The 19,309-nt window shown below is 61.7% G+C and overlaps 1 protein-coding gene across 3 annotated transcripts in view; it reads right to left on the bottom strand.

The window, feature by feature from the left end:
- The window catches only part of RNF157 (ring finger protein 157), an 81,367-nt gene that overhangs the window by 2,278 nt on the left and 59,780 nt on the right, over positions 1-19,309 (bottom strand). Inside the window, exons 6-19 of one of the 3 annotated variants that reach the window (XM_017338920.3) lie at positions 19,208-19,274; positions 18,929-18,972; positions 17,941-17,988; positions 15,193-15,264; positions 14,583-14,742; positions 14,294-14,406; positions 10,518-10,756; positions 9,351-9,459; positions 7,994-8,111; positions 7,474-7,646; positions 7,167-7,232; positions 5,742-5,790; positions 4,144-4,254; positions 1,114-1,154 (exon numbers count right to left, since the gene is read on the bottom strand). In XM_017338920.3, the coding sequence (XP_017194409.2) occupies positions 1,114-1,154; positions 4,144-4,254; positions 5,742-5,790; positions 7,167-7,232; positions 7,474-7,646; positions 7,994-8,111; positions 9,351-9,459; positions 10,518-10,756; positions 14,294-14,406; positions 14,583-14,742; positions 15,193-15,264; positions 17,941-17,988; positions 18,929-18,972; positions 19,208-19,274 (1,410 nt within the window). Of the gene's footprint in view, positions 1-1,113; positions 1,155-3,724; positions 3,878-4,143; positions 4,255-5,741; positions 5,791-7,166; positions 7,233-7,473; positions 7,647-7,993; positions 8,112-9,350; positions 9,460-10,517; positions 10,757-14,293; positions 14,407-14,582; positions 14,743-15,192; positions 15,265-17,940; positions 17,989-18,928; positions 18,973-19,207; positions 19,275-19,309 lie in introns of those variants that run through there. The other 2 variants (XM_070060271.1, XM_008250917.4) reach the window with 2 other exon arrangements.

The following is a 19,309-nucleotide window of genomic DNA, read 5'->3' as shown; positions in this document are numbered from 1 at the left end:
CAGACGGCCTTCCCAGCAGGATGCGTGTCACCTGACACTCTCAGGTGCGCCCGCAGGCCAGGCGGCGGGCCCAGGACAGAGCGGGGAGGCAGGTGCAGCGGCTGCTCCTCCCGGAGTGGGGTGAGCCCACTGTGGCCCACGGATGGGGAGGGACTCGACCGTGGTCCCTCGTTTTGTGGACTTCCCCTAGGACTCCCTTTTGTCTCTTTTTGTCACTGTACACTTGGGAGTTGGCCTGTGGGACACAGTGGACGAGGACAAGGACGGGGGCCTGGCGGACAGTTTCCATCAGGGCAGGCCGAAGTGGAGGGGAGGGAGCAGCATCAGCTCACTCAGGCCCAGGTGTGGGTGTTCGCTGGGGGAGCCGGGGTGCCGGGGCCACAGCGCACACGGTGGCCTGGGACAGGTCACTCCCCGTGGACGTGGCTTTCTCGCCCATCACATGGGGGGACGACTGCTTCCCTCACAGGTGTGCTGGGAGGCCTGGGTGTGTCCCCGGGGTCCCCCTGCCCCCTCAGGTGCCTTCACCCCGCCCCGTGCAGGAAGAGAGCTCTTGGCGAGAGGCAGGGCCTCAGCTGCCTCGGCCCTCGGCTCCCTGGGGCGTGGCAGGCCCTTCAGCCCGAGTCGAGTTGGCCACAGCCTCCTGCCGCCTGCACTCCGGCCCTGCTGTGGACACTGCTGGGCCCTCTGGCTCCCCCGCAGGTCGTGAGCTCCTGCTGGGAGGGGCCGTGGCGGATTCACCGCTGCCCCCGAGGCCAGCATGGCTCCCGACCCAGCAGAGGCCCCGGGCAGCCACGGAGCCTGCTCCGGAAGCCACTCTCGAGTGCCCGGGGCCAGCCTCCAGTGAGGCCAGTCCAGGACGCTTTCCCAGACACACCAGGACGAAGCAGCTCTCCCTGTCTGTGGGGGGACCCCGGGGAAGACAGCGCGTGGCACTGGAGACCCTCCGGGGCCTCTCCCACCCACACAGAGAGCCTGGGACCCGAGTCCCAGGTGCTCCCGGTGCTCGGGGCAGCGCTGAGTGGGGCGGGGTGACTGCGAGGCAGTGCTGGATTCTAGGCTGGGAGCCCCCCTGAGTCGTCTGTGCATTCGGGTGATTTGCGTGCGTCATACCTATTCCTCAATGTCTATGGGGCAGGACTCCGGAGCTGCGGCTGTTCAGTGGGAAAGACCAAAGGCAAATGGTAAACAAGAGAGAAGACACACACACGCACACACACAGTACACACAGCAGCAGCCACGCCTCCGCCCTGGACGCTGGTGCTGTCCTGACGTCCGACGCACTGAGGTTTGCTGTCGAGTCCACTGTCCTGGAAGCCCTGGCCAGGACACTGGCTCCTTGTGGACCGGACGCAAGGCTCCCGCCGGAGCCCCTGCTCTCCCCGCCGGAGCCCCTGCTCTCCCCGGCCCCTCGCTGCCGCCTGCGGCTTGGCCAGGAGAACGAGGCGTCTTGTGGCTGTGCCCCCGTCTGGGCCCACAGAGGCAGCCTGGGCCACCAGTGCCACCATGGCGTGCGGCCGAAGTCAGGGCCTGCAGCCAGGGACGGAGCTGGAGACTGACAGTCCCGCCAGGGAGGTGGACCCAGGTGCTCCCACTCAGTCCCCGTCGGAGCGAACAGAATTGGGGGAAGGAAGAGACCTCTGGAGGTCGATCCGGGAGCGCCCGGGGACCGGCCAGGAACGGAAGGGCGCCAGCAGCTCACCCTGCAGACGCTTCCCTGGGCCCACGAAGCGCAAACTCTCCCGCCTGCATCTCCGTCCTGGCCTGAGCGGCTCGAAGGAGTGAGCTGACTCTCAGGCCCTGGTAAGTATCTTCCCCGGACACGCCGCTCCTGCGCAAGCCCTCCTCTAAGCGCTGGACTTGTATTTCCACTGGAGCCCCCAGGTTCCTAGACCACCCTGTGCCTCGCACAGACCATCGTCGCTAGCCCCGCTGCCCGTCCTGCTGCCTGTGCGACATCCCACCACGCTCCCTGGAACCGCACGGACTTGGCCGGTCCCGGAACTCTCCCCTTCTTACGACCTCCGCCGGTCAACTGAGACCCCCTTCAAGAGCCTCTCAGAAGCACCTCAGAACACGTCAGCCCCAGCGTGAAGAAGCAGCACTCCCCCCTCGGTCTTGGGGCCCAAGAAGGCCAGGAAGCTTCCTGGAGGAACAGGGCCCAGCACGGCCTCGCCGGTGTGAGGAGAGGGAGGGCGGAGGGGCACGGCTCCTGCCACTGGCTGGGCCTCCTGACGCCTGCCAGGGGCACGCACAGGGAGGCCTCCACGGAGGCGATGGCACCTGCTCGGGGGTGGTGATCTCAGGCCGAGGAGCGCAAGTCTGAGCTCAGAGCTGAGCCTGTGAGGCCTGTGTATCTCACAGGGCCTGCCCAGGGGGACACCTGTCTTTAAGCCCACGGATATTCCCAGAGTTCCCAGCGCTTTGCTCCAGGGCAAGGCCCTGCCCGGCCAGAGATGCACTCGGGTGCTTCCACCTGACTCCCTGATTGGGGTCTGCCTGGCCACGCTGAGGGCCGCTGTAACCTCCAAGCAGCTGACTCCGGGAGTTGCCAGAAGGAACCCCAAGGCTGCCTTCTTCCTGCTCTCACCCCCCCCCCCCCAGTCCAGGAGTGGCCGGAGGGGGTGGGAAGAGGAGGAAGCAGCAGATGCAAGCCCAGTTTCCGTCAGCGCTGATCTGGGCTGGGGGGGAGGGGGAGCCCTTGAGGGAGGCGGGCGGAGGCCTCGTCCTCACTGTCCTCACGGGACTACGGACCGCGGGCGGAGGAGGGAGGTTAAAGCGCACCCTTCCCACGAGCCCCGCCTCGCACCGCGTGTTCTCAGGGATGAACGCGAGCCCTATCCGAGGAGGAGCAGAAGCCTGTGCACAGCCCTAAGCCAGACCTCTCGGCTGTGTGCACGCCCGGCAAGCTTGGCCTTGGGCTGAGCTTACGCAGGGGAGACAGTGTTGGCACAGAGTGAACATGAACTTTCACACGAAGTCCGGATAACATGAGTTCAAAAAATAAACAAACCAGACAGACATCTACGTTTGGCAAAAAGACGTGAAACACAGATGGACAGACGGAAGCAGGGAAGGAGATAGCGGGGAGTGAGTGCTGGCCCCCGCAGCGCCAGTGCGGCCTCACTGGGCAGGAGGAGGGCCACACGGGGCCACGCCCGCCTCCACTCGGGCGGGAGGGGTCTTCCTGCGCCTGGGCAGAAGCAGGTGAGGGATACAGCTGTGCTGGGCCTCGGCCGGCATTAGGAGGCCTGGGCAGTATCTTCAGGACAAGCTCGACAGTACGGCTGCAGAGCCCTCGGAGAGGCCGGACAGAGTGTCCGCTTCCCTGCCGTGAGCCCGTGTGGCCAGGTGCGCTGGGGCTGGGCTCGCACAGGCCGACGGAGCGTGGCGGCCACTTCGCTGAGCGGGTAAAGCACTGGACTCGGTGTGGCCGCTGTGCAGCTGCAGGAGGCCCTCACCGGGGCACGGGGAGAGGGCCAACAGGAACACAGTGTGCAGGCAGGAGGGGCGTTTGGCCCGGTCTGCTTGGGCACCACGTGGCTTTTACAGCAGCGATTCTGGGGGCCCTGACGGGCACCTGGGTAAAGGAGGTGGGCGCTCAGGTGTGAGCGCGGCCGTCCCAGGCTCAGCTGAGCGCCGAGACAAGGCGTGGGGGCCACGTGGACAGCCCTGGTCCGCCCCTCACCTCTGCTCTGGGATTTGCATCTGGGATGCACAGTGCAACTCTGCTGCTCGCTGAGCCCACGTCAGACACCCGACCTCTGCGGAGCTGCGGCTCACGTTTAAGCTGCTCGGGCTGTCTTCCCAAGGCCGTGGAGGGAGATGGCGCTTGGTTAACTTCCTGTCCATGTCCTGACAACGCATGGGCAAGATCCTGCCGGAAGGGGGCCTGTGAGGCCAAACTGGAAGGAGAGGAGTTTCTGCTCCTTTCTTCCTGCCCCAGGGTCCTCAGAGCGAGGGTCGCTCTCTGCCAAAAGCTCCAGGGCTCTCCGAGGCGAGGCCCGGCCACTCGCAGCAGCTCGTCTCCGGCTGGGCCTCCTCGGCAGGAGCCGCGGGGCAGGAGACGGCACCAGGGTCAGGCAGGGGCAAGAGCAGGGGGATGTCTCCCACCAAGTTCATGTTCAGCAGACTGCCACTCACCGGGTAAGCAGGCCTCAGGGCACGGCTTATTGTCCAGTGCTTTCACGCTTGCGATGTCAAAGTCATTGTTATTGTCACACTCCATACCTAGAAATGCGCATGTCCTCTGGCCTGTAAGGAGTTAAGCAGTTAGAGAGGGGCTGGCTGCGTTTTTTTCTCTGCTTTGCTGTCCTTAAAATAAAAATCTTAAGGATGGAGACAAAAAATCAAATCATATGTTAAAAAAAAGACGATAACTAAGTGGGGAAAGAGTAGACAGAAGAGGAGTCGCTGGGCTGCCGCGTCTGGGTCCTCACGCCCTCCCGCCTGTCTCCTGGGGAGCCCTTTCCCTCTGCTGCTAACGGAGCTGCCCCATGGCGGGCAGCGGTGCCCTGGCCGGGCCGCTGAGCCTAGGGCCAGAGAAGCTGGGGAGCCGGGGCTGCCCGCTGGTCTCGCTGTCTGTGATCACAAGGCTCTGCGAGTGGTAAGCGCGGGAAGCGACAACTCCAAGTCCCAGGCGCCATAGTTCTGCGTATCGAGTCAGAATGACCGAATTCACAAAACCGTGACTTCAGTGAGACCGAGTCGTCATCTTGAGTACGATTTAGTGACGGCCCAGAAACCCGCAGACGCGTAAGAGCGGAAGGGGAGAGTTCTAGACGCGGTTCTGCTCTTGGCGGGAGACGGAGGAGAAAGCAAACACATGCCCGGCTGCCTGCGCTTCATAGAAGCAGACGTTGCATGGGAAGCCACACCAGGCTAAACTCCAGAGCCTTGGGCCCCGCCATCGGCCACCCCGAGCCCCTGGGCCCCAGCGCGGCGGCCGCCCTCTCCTCCCAACTCCCGGCCAGGAGGGAGCTGTCAAGTCTGCGCGCCCTCCCCCGCCCTCCCCCAGCCATGGCCAGGCTGAAGTAGAAGCAGCTGGGAAGGGCACTGCTGGTGTCTGCGCTGGAAGGGAGTCGGCTCCTGGCTCCCGGCTCCCGGCACGGCACGGCACGGCACATGGTGTTCCCTTGCAGGTGGGACTTCCCCTGCAGGTGTGACTTCTCCAGCCCCCTTGCCCTGCAGGCATCCCCACCCCACCCCCCAGGCTGCCTGGAGACCAAACTCCTCCGACTGGAGACGGAACCGGGCCTGACCATGAAGAGCAGCTGGGCTGCTGCGGGGACCTGCGCCTGGCTGCCTGCCCACGCTCCCGCGCGCCTGCTGGCTCCAAGGCCCCTCTCGCACAGTTCCGCCTGCCTCTTCCTTCACTGAGGCAACACTGGACGGGCAGCCGGACTGCCCTTCCTCCCAAATGGAAGAAGTGGCGCCTGCTGCCCCACGGGCAGGGACACGGAGTGGGGCTCCACGGAGGCGGGGCCGCAGGAGGGCAGGCAATGGGTGCCCCCCCATCCCCGTCCTGGAGCTGCAGTCCAGCAGGCAGAAGTGAAGAGCCAGTGCCCTCTGCACCCCCTCCCCGACACCCTTGGCTGGGGCCCAGGAGGAGCGGGGCTTGTGGCCACATCCAGTCCCTGCCCCACAGTCACACAGCCCGGCAGGCCCCCAAGTCATAGCATCGCCCCTTAAAGAATACTCAGCAGGGAACACGGCGGGGGGCAAAGGACCGGGTCTTTTACCATCTTCCTGCACTGGTGAGCCATCCTCTTCCTCTATGACGTCGTTACCCTAGAATACAAGGAGACGCCGTGAGTCTGTGCCGCGGCACCACAAGAGGATCTGTCAGCTGTGGACAGAACTTGTCGTCCCCGTGGACTCCGGCGCCAGGGCCTACGTCCACAGCCCAACTCCTGCGCTGGGTTTGCTGGGGAGAGGCACCGTCAGGTCTAAGCCACACTCCAGAAGTCAGGGCACTTCAGACAGTCCAGGGAAAGGTGGAACTCAAACACCATTTATTTTGGTGCAAAAAATTTGAAATCCATGTAGATTTTCATAATGCGGATTTTCCACAAACTTTTAAAAAAAAGTTACCATTTGGGGCCGGCGCTGTGGCACAGTGGGTTAAAATCCCAGCCTGCAGCGCCAGCATCCCATATGGGCGCTGGTTTGAGTCCTGGCTGCTCCACTTCCCATCCAGCTCTCTGCTGTGGCCTGAGAAAGCAATGGAAGATGGCCCAAGTCCCTGGGCCCCTGTACCCACATGGGAGACCCAGAAGAAGATCCTGGCTCTGGGCTTCAGATCGGCGCAGCCCCGGCCGTTGTGGCCAACTGGGCAATGAACCATCAGATGGAGGACTTTCTCTCTCTCTCTCTCTCTCTCTCTCTCTCTCTCTTCTCTGCCTCACCTCTCTGTATAACTCTGACTTTCAGATAAATAAAAAAGGTTACCATTTTATTTATTCAAAAGGCAGAGCAACAGGGAGATGGAGACAGAGAGGGAAGGAGACATCTTGTGTCCGCTGGTCACTCCCAGACGCCGTGACAGCGGGGACTGGGCAGGCTGATCTCCCCCCGGGCCTTGAGGAGGGCGGCAGAGAGCAAGAGCTGCCGCCTTCACTGTTGCCTCCCAGCGTACCCGGCGGAAGCAGAGTGGGGCTTGAACCTGGGCATGCGGGCAGCTGAACTGCTGAGCCAAATGCCTGCCCCTCCGTGGACTTCCTCAAGGTTCCTTCTGTGTGCTCGGAATGAGCAGTCAGGAAGCAAGGCCCGGGTCCTTCCCACACTGCACCCTGATCCTGCTGCCACGCACAGGGCTCCTGGAGGCGGCGGGGCAGGGGTGGGGGCAGAGAGCAGGTGGGACCCGTGCCCCTCAGTTCTGGGTGTGCCCAGTGCCGGAGGGACACCCTTGGCACATTTGTGGTCTAAATGTTCACCGATGACCCACAAGGTCCAGTCTGGCACGCCAAGTTCCCTCTTGAACTCACTCCACACGGATCAGGCTGGGGCCAGCGCCCTGCTAAGGGGACAGTCCACGGCCAGAGTGTGGCTCGCTGTGCTCTGCCCACACGCTTCACTGACCCGGGAAGCTCCAGTGCCGGCCCCCTGCCGCTGCTGGACCCCCAGCCAGCCTCAGCGGCCCCGTCCTGCTGTCTGCGGCCGCTCACCTCTGCGTCCTGCTCTCCCGCTGGGAGGCCGGCGAAGTTGCTCTCCGGAGACTCTGCTGGCGTCCCCTGCAAAAGAGCACCAAAGGCCAGGCCACGGTTACCAGAGGCGCGGAGTGCAGAGCCACCGCGGGGCCCAGCAAGTCCGCCGACGCCTGAGGGTCTGATCCCAGGCCAGGCCGGCCCCTCGGGACTCCTCTGGAGCCCTCTGGGGCTCTGTGGGCAGCCCCGGCAGATGCCTTCTTGAGCCACTCTGGACACTCATGCAAAGCCCAGGGAAGCCAGGCCGAGTGGGGCCGTCCTCCCTTACCTCTGCTTGCTCTGACTGGGCCCTGCTGGCAGCCCGGGGGGACGGGAGAGCCTCTCCCTCCTCTTCGGTGCCGGGGGCGATGTAGGAGCCGGACATGGAGGAGACCGTGTCGGTGCTGATCTGGGAGGACGCCATGGACATGACAGACTGGGCCAGGCTGCTGCTGGCGGGGTCTTGGGAGAAGGAGGTGGTGTCAGGCCAAGCCCCCGCCAGCTCCGGCAGTGCAGTGCAGGGAGCTGAGCCGCCCTCCCCAGACAAGACTGAACGATTCCTGAGATCTGGAACTCAACCTCAGGGCCCAGGGATTTGCTTTCCCCTGTCACAGCTAAAGGAAATCTTCCGGGGGCAGGAGAGGGACCAACAGCCCAGGAGAGGGACTAAGAGCACGCTTCTCCCCAGCTCCCAGGAGGAGAGCAGGCCCCCCGCCCGCCCCCTCCAGTGGGGCCTGCTCATCAGACAGCCGCGCGCCCAGAGGCGGTGCCAGGGCAGGACGTGCAGCTGCCCCCGCCCCCTCCTGTACCTTCGGGGGAGGAGATGGTGGAAGAGAGCGGCGTCCCTGTGCAAGACGACTGGTCGATGGCTCCCGATGACGACAACGTGAGGTTCTCACTTTCGGGGGTCACACCACATTCCTGGGGCTGCGGGGGACACAGCACACGTCAGCAACAAGACACGGGGAGGGACAGGGTTCCCCGTGGTCAGGCACCACGTGCCAGGCGTCTCTGTGGCCGGCCGGGGCCCGCATGGCTGCCTCCGGGGAGGAGCGAGCCTCACTCAGCACCTCCGGCTCGGGGCACAGCATCTGCTGGGGCCTCACAAAGACCGCAGCTCAGGTGACGCAGGTCACCCAGCAGCTGGGACACGGTGGGGGGACGCCCCAGGTTTCCCCAGCATCACCAACAGCTTCCACAGGGGCCTCTCTGGCTGTGGGCAGGTCTGTGTGGGCATCCGGTGAGTTCCGGCTCAATCCATCCAGAACAGTCGGGCCCTGCCCCCACCCCGGCCCTGCGCCTCTTCCCCGGCTGTCCCCGGCTCCGTCCCAGGAGGCTGCATGGCTGTGCTGGCTCTGCCCCCTGCCCCCCCCCCCCCCCCCCCCGCCTTGGCCCAGCGCAGGCACTTCCCTCGCCCTTTCTGGGGTCCCAGCCTGCACACCTGGCAGGTGAGCGCGCCCTGCAGCGCCGGCCCACGCCATCCTCTCCATCTGCATGCTTCTCTCACGGCTAAAACATTTCAAGGTTCGGCCCAAGCGCTGCTCCTTGGCAACGTCTGCTCTGACTCCTCCCACTTCGTGTCACCGGCTGCACTTCTGCTGCACACTTTTGGGGTCTCTCAGTTAAATCCAATGATTCACTCATGCGGTCACCTGACCAATACTGAGCCGTAGCAATGGGCCACACACGGTGCTGTCCCAGCTAGAGCTGAGCTCCTGAGGCCTGGGCCACCGAGCAAAGTCTGTGTGTGCCCTGCCAGAGCAGGAGGACAGCAAACTTCTGTCCAGTCGAGTCCACGGGGACCACAGGGTAGAACGGGCCAGCCCTCCGCCATCGACCACGCTGGCCTCCCTGCACACCCCAGGGTCTTGCATTGCTGTTCCTGTGTCCCAGATCCCCAGGACACTTCCTGTGCTGGACGTCCTTCGTGTCTATTCCCACCCGACCAGCCAGCGTGCAAGTGCCGTGGGCAGAGTGCGGCGCTCCCGCTACCTGCTCAGCACGGCGGCCGTGCCTACCAAGTGGTACGTGCAGCTACCGGGCCTTTGCCACTATTGGCAAGTGCTGGATGAAGGCATGGGAGTGGACAGAGCCCGAGAGGCAGGCAGGCAGGCGGAGGACGGCGCCTGGAGGCCAGCGCCCAGGCGAGGGGAAGGGTGCACTCACCTCTCGCAGCCGCTGGGCCGAGGGTCTCTGCGAGAGCGGCGTCTCCGACTCGCTGCAGGAGCGCTCGTCCTCCTCTTCGTGCAGCACCGAGGAGCTCTGGGAGACGGACCTGTCCGTGCACAGGGGACACAGCGGCGGCCAATTCCCACCTGAGGCAGGGCCCCGCTGGGCTCTCCTCACTCAGACTTCCCGGGACGCGGGCCCTTGGAAGGAACTGAGGGAAAAACCTGAATCCTGGGGTGAGGCCAGGAAGGGACCGTGGCCCCGTGTGGGGTCAGCAACGCCAGGCTCTCCTTTGGCCCCTTGGGTGACTTGCTAAGGCCTGAGCTCGGGAGCAATGACCCACGTCTTCATGGGCCCAGTCGAATACCCTCCCCCCTGCCGCAGAGGCCTCACGCTAAGGGCCTCCAGAGACCCGGTCAGGGGCTCGCTCCCTGTGGCCCGGGGTGGGGTGGGGCTGAGCGGCCCCGTGCACAGTGCCCAGTGGCCTCTTCCTTGTCTCTCAGGTGCCCGCACTTGCCCACCGCCTAATGTGCACCTCCCCCGCCTGTGGGGAGCAGCCCGGACTGGACTGAGTTACTGGAATTAAGACTTATTCTATGCATCTGCTCTCCCACAACATGGCGCTGGGAGAGAAGTAAACAGCTTCCGCACAGCTGCCTCCAATTCAACCAATAAACTGTAGGACTTGCTCCTGATTGGAGAGCAGCGTACTCAGCGTGTGGGCAGCCGAGTTAGGATTGGCGGAGGAGGACTATAAAGGAGGAGAGAGACGGCATGCACCAGGAACATCTAAGGGGAACATCTAGCTGAAGGAACACCTGTGCAGCCCCCGAGAAAGCCGGCCGGCGGTGTGCCGCTCCCCTGCGGAAGTGGGGAATGTGGCCAGGGGGAACCGCCCTTCCACGGAGGTGGAAGGGATAGTAGCCAACCCGGGAAGAACCAGCAGCAAACCCGGGGAGGGCCGAGCAGACGAAAGAACAGCGCAGGGTTTAGTGTTGCTCCTCCACGAAGAGGGGGAGCGACACCCGCCCGGTTCACCGCAGGTCTCCGTTAGCTGGAGCAGCTACGCTGCAGCCTGGAGGGTCCCTGGCACCCAGGAGTGCAAGGGCAGCTGGGATGGCACCGGGGCTTCCGGGGCGACACAGCCGAGTGCCGGCCACTCACTTGGACAGACTCCTCTTGAGCTTGAGGCCTTGGCTGCTGCAGTCAGACAGGCGGTCGAGCGGGGACAGCGTCCTGACGGGGGGCAGGTGGCCGTCGCTGCTGTAGGAGGGCAGCATTCCCGAGAGGTGGCCGTCTCCACGCATGTGCAATGCAGGCACTGCTGGGGATGGGGTGAGGGGCCCATTGAGCGCCTCCAGGAGAGACACCACTTCGTAGCCTGGTGGAATGTTCTCGGAGGACTAGGGGAACCAGAGACGGGCGGACCGATTAATGAGGCTCTTTCGGTTTTACGGCGTCGTCATGTTTTTAGCTCTAGAGTAAAAAGACGCTTCCTTTTCTGTCCGGGCTGGGGCTCTGGTAGGACAAGTTGCTGCCAGACAGCCTGGACGCTGCTGAAAGCTGAACCGTGTCTGAGCAACGTCTGTGCTCTTCCGACTGCAACGGAAGTATTCACGGTGGAGAATTTGGAAGTGCATAAAGGAGTAAGGGGAGACAAAGCCACACCAGTCACTTGAAGGCACTCGTGTTAGCCTCTCGGTGTACCTACTGCCGACACTTTTCCTCTGCACTGCACACAGTTACGGTCAATTTATGAAAAATAATTTTTAGGCCGGCGCTGCGACTCACTAGGCTAATCCTCCGCCTGCGGCGCTGGCACATCGGGTTCTAGTCCCAGTCGGGGCGCCAATTCTATCCCGGTTGCCCCTCTTCCAGTCCAGCTCTCTGCTGTGGCCAGGGAGTGCAGTGGAGGATGGCCCAAGTCCTTGGGCCCTGCACTTGCATGGGAGAACAGGAGGAAGCACCTGGCTCCTGGCTTCAGATCAGCACAGCGCGCTGGCCATGGCGGCCATTAGGGGAGTGAACCAACGGAAGGAAGATCTTTCTGTCTGTCTCTTTCTCTCACTGTCTAACTCTGCCTGTCAAAAAAAAAAAAAAAAAAAAAAAAAAAGCCACGGGGCTGGTGCTGTGACATAGTGGGTAAAGCCGCTGCCTGCAATGCTTGCATCTCTTATGAGTGTAGGTTCAAGTCCCTGCTGCTCCACTTCTGATCCAGCTCTCTGCTATGGCCTGGGAAAAGCAGCAGAAAATGGCCCACATGCCTGGGCCCCTGCACCCACGTGGGAGACCTGGGAGAAGCTCCTGGCTCCTGGCTCTGGCCTGGCCCAGCCCAGCCCTGGCTATTGTGGTCATCTTGGGAGTGAACCAGTGGCTGGGAGATCTCTCTTTTTGTCTTCTCTTCTTTCTCTCTGTAACCCTGACTTTTAAACAAACAAATTAATCTTAAAAAAAAGAAAGCCAGGAGCCAGGAACTCCATCTGGGTCTCCCACGCAGGTGCAGGGGCCCAGGTACTTGGGCCATCTTCTGCTGCTTTCCAGGCACATTAACAGGGAGCTGGATCGGAAGTGGAGCAGCTGGGACTCCAACTGGCGTGCCATTATGGGATGCCGGTGTTGCAAGCAATGGCTTAGCCCTCTGTGTCACGATGCGGGCCCCTATAAGCAATGAGTGCTTGTTCAAATGCCACAGTTCCCTGAGACTGCTGGTGCTGGCTGTTAGCTGTGTCCAATACACCTCCTGCAAACATGTCTTGATAAGCATCTCTTTTGTTTTTTTGTTTATTTTACTAGTTAAAGACACGTTTTATCATTAATTCTCACAGTACAACTCATTAAGGACAGAGGTCCTACACGGTGATCAAGCGTACAGTGACTCCTGTTGTTAACAATTGACACTCTTATTTATGACGTCAGTGATTATCGGAGGCTCTTGTCATGAGCTGTCAAGGCTATGGAAGCCTCTTGAGTCCACAAACTCCAACCTTATTTAGACAGGGCCATAAGCAAAGTGGAAGTTCTCTCCTCCCTTCAGAGAAAGGTGCCTCCTTCTTTGATGGCCCCTTCTTTCCACTGGGATCTCACTCACAGAGATCTTTCATGTAGGCCATTTTTGCCACTATGTCTTGGCTTTCCATGCCTGCAATGCTTTTTTTTTTTTTTTTTTTGACAGGCAGAGTGGACAGTGAGAGAGAGAGACAGAGAAAGGTCTTCCTTTGCCGTTGGTTCACCCTGCAATGGCTGCTGTGGCCGGCGCACCGTGCTGATCCGATGGCAGGAGCCAGCCATCAGCAGGGAGTTGGATCAGAAGTGGAGCAGCAGAGACTCGAACCAGCACCCATGTGGGATGCAGGCACTGCAGGCGGCGGCTTTACCCGCTGCGCCACAGTGCCGGCCCCTCTTGCCCATTTATTTACTACTTTATTCATGGGAGTGAAGGCGAAACTCCTAGCCTTTCCTTTGATATATGCGCATATGCTGTGAATGTTTTTTCTTTAAGCAAATTTGTGTTTGCTGATTAATTTTGGTCACTTTTTAGACCTCTGATTGTTGAACTTTTTTTTCTTTAAAGATTGATTAATTGCTTTGAAAGGCAAAGTTACAGAGAGACACAGAGAGAAAGACAAAGAGGTCTTCTATTCACTGGTTCATTCTCCAAATGGCCACAATGGCCGGAGCTAAGCTGATACGGAGCCAGGAGCTTCTTCTGGATCTCCCATGTGGGTGCAGGGGCCAAAGGACTTGGGCCATCCTCTGCTGCTTCCCCAGGCCATGAGCAGGGAGCTGGATCGGAAGTGGAGCAGCAGGACTTGAACCTGTGCCCGTATAGGGTGCCGGCACGGCAGGTGGTGGCTTTACCCGAGAAGCCACAGTGCTGGCCCCTGTGGTGTTGAGCTTTCTGTGCTCAAATCTACAGACTCGTGTTTTTTTTTTTTTTTTCCACAGTTTTCCATAGCTTGAAGCTTAGAGGGTCCTCCCTCGTCCAAAATCAACAGTCACCTACATTGTCTTTGTAGGTTTCTGATGTTTGGTCTGGTTTGCTGTGTTTTTTTTTTTTTTTTTTTTTTTTTTTTTTTTTTTGACAGGCAGAGTGGACAGTGAGAGAGAGAGAGACAGAGAGAAAGGTCTTCCTTTGCCGTTGGTTCACCCTCCAATGGCCGCCGCGGCCAGCGCGCTGCGGCCGGCGCACGGCGCTGATCCGATGGCAGGAGCCAGGAGCCAGGTGCTTTTCCTGGTCTCCCATGGGGTGCAGGGCCCAAGCACCTGGGCCATCCTCCACTGCACTCCCTGGCCACAGCAGAGGGCTGGCCTGGAAGAGGGGCAACCGGGACAGAATCCGGCGCCCCGACCGGGACTAGAACCCGGTGTGCCGGCGCCGCAAGGCGGAGGATTAGCCTAGTGAGCCGCGGCGCCGGCCTTTGCTGTGCTTTTAATACAGGTAACTAGTACTCCGCCTGGAGCTGATCTGTTGCCTGCTAACCGAGTTCTCCTCCCTGGGTGGCTAACCATCGCACTGCCATTCACCAAAGTGTGAAGTGCAGGTCTCTCCTGGTAGCGGGCTAATCTGCCAAGTCCAAGGTTCACCCTCATCCTCGCACAGACACCTGAAACTGAGGGCCACTACTTTGCCTGCTCAGCTCCTGGGCACTGAGGCCACGAACTGGGACACAGGAGAAGCGACCTCTCCAAGGACTCACGGAGACAGGCAGCCGTGTTCTGTCCCAAACAGCACTTCCCTCGTTTCTAACGGAGGAAGTTCCAGAGCCCGAGCCCACCGAGTGAAGCCGCAAGCAGACGGCTCCAGGATCCGTACAGATTAACCGCACACCAGGGAGGACACGGGGTGACCTCAGCCGGGCGGCCCTGGCACACGCGGGCTCCCTTCCTTGTAGCCACGCTCCGGGCACCTGCGCCAGAGGGGCCGGCTCCGAGCCACTTACCGAGTGCTCCTCAGAGTCGGACGTCTGCGATGAGATGATGGGGTTAAAGCTGGTTGGGGACAGGGGGCCCAACTTTTTCCTCATGGCTCGGATCTGAAGCAGTGCCCGGAAGGCTGTGAGGAAGAGGAGAAGCCGTGAGGGCGCCCCGCTACAGCGCCAAGGGTGGACAAGCACCCACACTGGAAGCCCAGTCGCCCCAGCTTGCCAGCCAGGCAGCAGCATTCTGGGAGCGTCCTTCCTCACACCCGCCCTCCCCTGCCCGGCCCCCGGCCCCCCCGGGCGTGCGTACGCAGGCGGCAGATGGGGCAGTTGTTGGCCTGGTAGCGCAGGGTGTCCGCGCAGGTGTTGCAGAGGCAGAGGTGGCGACAGGGCAGAATCAAGGTGTCCCGGACGTCTGAGAGGCACACCACGCACTCAGCACTGTTGTCACTCACTTCGTCCTCGGCCACCTGGCGGCGGGGGAGACAGACCTGAGGCGGCACCTTTGGGGTCCCCTGCTTCGCCCCCAAGGCTGAGGCAGGCAAGGAAAAGGAAGCTGGACTTGCTCGCATGCCAGGAGCTGTCCACGCTGCGCCCAGTGCCGCTGGGAGCTGCCCACCTGCAGGGGAGGGTGGCGCGTGTGCCCTGGCCTGAGCCTCTGATTTCGGACAGAAGGCGCCTGGGACAGCACTGGGGCCCAGGTAAGAGGGCAGCGCTCGGAGGACACCGGGTTGAGGAGAGCCCTGGGCAGACTCCCACACCTCCCCTTTCGCCATCTCCAAGGTCACGTGAGCGTAACTGGGAATGAGGAACAAGACAATACGCCTCGGGGCCCCCACGGATTCCAGAGGTTGGCCCCCAAATCCCCAGACCCTGGCTCCCTCGGGGACTCCCCCCTGCGTCCGGCGGATGACGCGCACCTTGGAGTCCTGGGTGTTGTACTTGTTCTCGATGCCGTAGATCTCCTGGAGGAGGTAGCTGACCCCGTCCACCTGGGAGCAGAAAAGGGCGTCAAGGCCAGGCAGGCTGCCCAGAGATGGCAGGGGAGCCGCCCCTGCCGCGGGGACCGAGGACTGCGGATTCTCAGTGGGAAACACCCATAGGCCTGGACCAGCAAAGGATGCTTTTATCCACTGACGTTTCCTGCTTGACAGGGAGAGAGTTTAATTCCCCCACCATCGCACCCCGGGGGAACGGAGCACCTCACGAATGCGACAGTCACTGTCCACTGCAGCTCAGCGCCACCGACAGCTGGGACAGCGTCCGCTGCAAGCGAGCCCTCTCGCTGCTCAGCCAACGGCTCCCGGCCCCACGCACGCTCCCCGCGCCGGGCTTGCTTCCCTGAGCTGCCCGCGCCGGGCTTGCTTCCCTGAGCTCCCTGCGCCGGGCTTGCTTCCCTGAGCTCCCCGCACCGGGCTTGCTTCCCTGAGCTGCCCGCGCCGGGCTTGCTTCCCTGAGCTGCCCGCCCGCCCTTCAGCTCTGCTCCCGGCCTTCCCTCTCCTCCGACCTGCAGCTGCAAGGCTGGCTGCTGGGGCAAGGTTAGCGCCAGGGCTCTGGACACTCGTGCCCTTCTCCCCGGCTCGGGAGCTCAAAGTCCCCAAAGCCTTGGCCAACGGCACTGAGACTGGAAACTTAATCCAATTTTGATGTGTTGGCTGGGGCCATTAGGGTGGAGCCCCCATAAGTGAACCCTGGTGGAGTTATCAGAATTAAGGCAGAGGAAGATTGAAGCACACGCGCTCCCACCATCGTGACACAGCCAGGGTGGGCTCTGCTGTTTGGACTCTGAACCCCTACAACTGTGCGTCCTATAAATCGCTGTTCTCAGGTACTTGTTATAGTAACAAACAGCTGACTACTAGGGCTACCCCAGCCTTCCATCCTGCCCAGGCCTCCTTCCCCAGGACGTAACTCAGGCCGGCCCAGGGAGTGCCCATCTGCAGCCTCTGCTTCTCTTAAAAACTTGTGTGGGCTGGCGCCCTGGCTCACTAGGCTAATCCTCCGCCTGCGGCGCCGGCACACCGGATTCTGTCCCGGCTGCTCCTCATCCAGGCCAGCTCTCTGCTGTGGCCCGGGAGTGCAGTGGAGGATGGCTCAAGTGCTTGGGCCCTGCACCCCATGGGAGACCAGAAGCACCTGGCTCCTGCCATCGGATCAGCGCAATGCGCCGGCTGCAGCGCGCCGGTCGCAGCGGCCATTGGAGGGTGAACCAACGGTAAAGGAAGCCCTTTCTCTCTGTCTCTCTCTCTCACTGTCCACTCTGCCTGTCAAAACAACAACAACAACAACAACAAAACCACTTGTGTGTGTGTGGTTTTTCTTTTTTTTTTGGCAGGTTACATCCTAAACTTTTTTTTTAACGATAAATATATATTTTTTATTTGACAGATAGAGTTAGACAGTGAGAGAGAGAGACAGAGAGAAAGGTCTCCCTTCCATTGGTTCATCCCCCAAATGGCCACTACGGCTGGAGGTACGCCAATCCGAAGCCAGGAACCAGGTGCCTCCTCCTGGTCTCCCATGCAGGTGCAGGGCCCAAGCACTTGGGCCATCCTCTACTGCACTCCCGGGCCACAGCAGAGAGCTGGACTGGAAGAGGAGCAACCGGGACTAGAACCGGCGCTCATATGGGATGCCGGCGCCACAGGTGGAGGATTAACCAAGTGAGCCACGGCGTCGGCCCCAGCCTAAACTTTTTAGTAAAGATTTATTTGTTTATTTGAAAGTCAGAGTTACAGACACACACACAGGAGAGAGAGAGAGAGAGAGAGAGAGAGAGAGAGAGAGTCCTCTATCTGCTGGTTCACTCCCCAGATGGCCATAACTGCCAGGGCTTGGCCAGGCCAAAGCCAGGAGCCAGGAGCTTCTTCTGGTTTCCTACCTGGATGCAGGGGCCCAAGCACTTGGGCATCTCCTGCTGTTTTTCTCAGGTTATTAGTAGGTAGCTGGATCGCAAGTGAAGCAGCCGGGACGTGGACCGGCCGGCGTCCATGGGATGCTGGCATCACAGGTGGCAGCTTCACCTGCTCCGCCCCGACTCCCTGACAACTTGTCTTCACATGGTTTTCATAGTGGAAGGACACTGTCTACCAATCCATACTAAGGTAGTATTGGCCACCTTGGCCTCTTTAAGAGCGGGGCGAGTGCTTGACACGATGAATGAAGCAGGATTTCAGGTGTCTCTCCCCATCGCAGGGGGCTCCTCTGCCCCTGCTCCACAGCTCCGTGGGGTGACCATGCCAGGGCCACAGGCACCTCTGTCACCCTCACCCTGCAAGAGTGGGAGGGGACGTGCTAGCACATGGTGAGGAGGGGACGACCGGCAGACGACCTTGCTGATCACTCTGGAAGGGGGCGGGGGCCAGCACGGTTTGCATCTTAGTAAAGGAAAGGGGGTGCACTGGGCCGAGAGCTCGCTCTGATCAGCCCCGAGTCGGCTGCCTTGAAATGTTCTCACCCCGGCACGTTCAGTAAAAAGATCTCTCCCTAACCTAACGTCAGGACACAGATCTTGTTCTGCTTCTCAGCCCTTTGCTAACGGCTGCCTCAGGCCCGGCAGCTCTGGCCGCCAGAGACACCAGGAATCAGTGAATCCCCCGCCCCGCCCCCGGCCGCCCAAGCTTTGATGGAGAAAGACTGGGAAGGCAGGAGTGCCCTCCGATACTTACTACTTGCTTCTGCTTCAGGGGCTTGACACAGAAGGTCCCATCTGCGTGCTGGAATGAGAACAGGACGGTTACGGCCCACGGCCGAGTCGCCCGTGCCCTCGGCACTCACACGGTGGAGCCCCAGAACCCGAGCGCTGTTGGGCCTCACGACTGTCCAGTCTCATGCTTTCTATGAGGTGCCAGACATGGTTCCGTATTTATTTTCATCTTTTTATTTGAAGGGCAGAGCAGCAGAGACAGAGACCTCTCATCTTGTCTGCTGGTTCATTCCCCAGACGCCTGCAACAGCCATGGCTGAGCCAGGCTGAGCCAGGCTGAAGCCAGGAGCCGGTCTGGCACTCAAATCAGGGTCTCCCACGAGGGTGGCCGGGACCCAGTCAATGGGCCATCATCTGCTGGGCCCATAGTGCACATCAGCAGGAAGCTGCCTCGGGCACAAAGCAGCTGGGACTAGGCCCGGGCACTCTGATATGGGAGGCCTCACAACATACCTACCCCTCCCTCTCCCCACCTCCCATTTTAAGATGAGGAGGCAGGCGGAGGCCTTGGGGCTGAAAGTCAAGCAGCAGGTTGGCGGTGCCGACCCAAGGGAGCCCCGGAGTGGAGCCCTTTGGCCATCACAGCCTCCCACGCCGTACCCGCCCCGCTGAGCTGGGGGCGCCGCCCACGAGGCATGAAGGAAGGCGCCGCCCACGAGGCACGGAGGAAGGCGCCGCCCGCGAGGCACGGAGGAAGGGGCCGCCCACGAGGCACGGAGGAGGGCGCCGCCCACGAGGCACGGAGGAAGGCGCCGCCCGCGAGGCACGGAGGAAGGCGCCGCCCGCGAGGCACGGAGGAAGGGGCCGCCCGCGAGGCACGGAGGAAGGCGCCGCCCGCGAGGCACGGAGGAAGGCGCCGCCCGCGAGGCACGGAGGAAGGGGCCGCCCACGAGGCATGAAGGCGCCGCCCACGAGGCACGGAGGAGGGCGCGAGTGACGGAGCCGCTCACCTTTTCAAAAGTGCCCAGCAGCACGTGGCAGTGGCCAAAATACTCTGAAAGAAACGAAGGCACCGCGTGAGGAGGGCCAGGCGCACCCCCAGCGCCCACTCCCTTCCCGGTGCCCTGCGATCCGGCCAGGGCACCACGGCGGCCGTCGCCATGCAAGCCAGCACTTGGCACGTCAGCCCAAGGAGCTGCAGATCTCAGCCGGGCGGGGCACGGCGGGGGCCTTGGCCGCTGCCAGGGCTGCGTCACGGAAGGGCAGCGGAGGACAGAAATCGCCCCTACCGTCTCCTTCGTCCACCACGGCGTGCACCACCAGCGGGTAAACCTCGCGGTCCAGATCAAAGCCGAGCTGCAGGGCAAGAGAGGGGAGAGGGCGTAGCCCGT

The sequence above is a fragment of the Oryctolagus cuniculus genome, chromosome 17 (genome assembly GCF_964237555.1).
Source record: "Oryctolagus cuniculus chromosome 17, mOryCun1.1, whole genome shotgun sequence".
In the NCBI taxonomy this organism is placed as follows: domain Eukaryota; kingdom Metazoa; phylum Chordata; class Mammalia; order Lagomorpha; family Leporidae; genus Oryctolagus; species Oryctolagus cuniculus.
The sequence above is the reverse complement of the archived record's forward strand: the minus strand, read 5'-3'. Positions and strand labels throughout refer to the sequence as shown.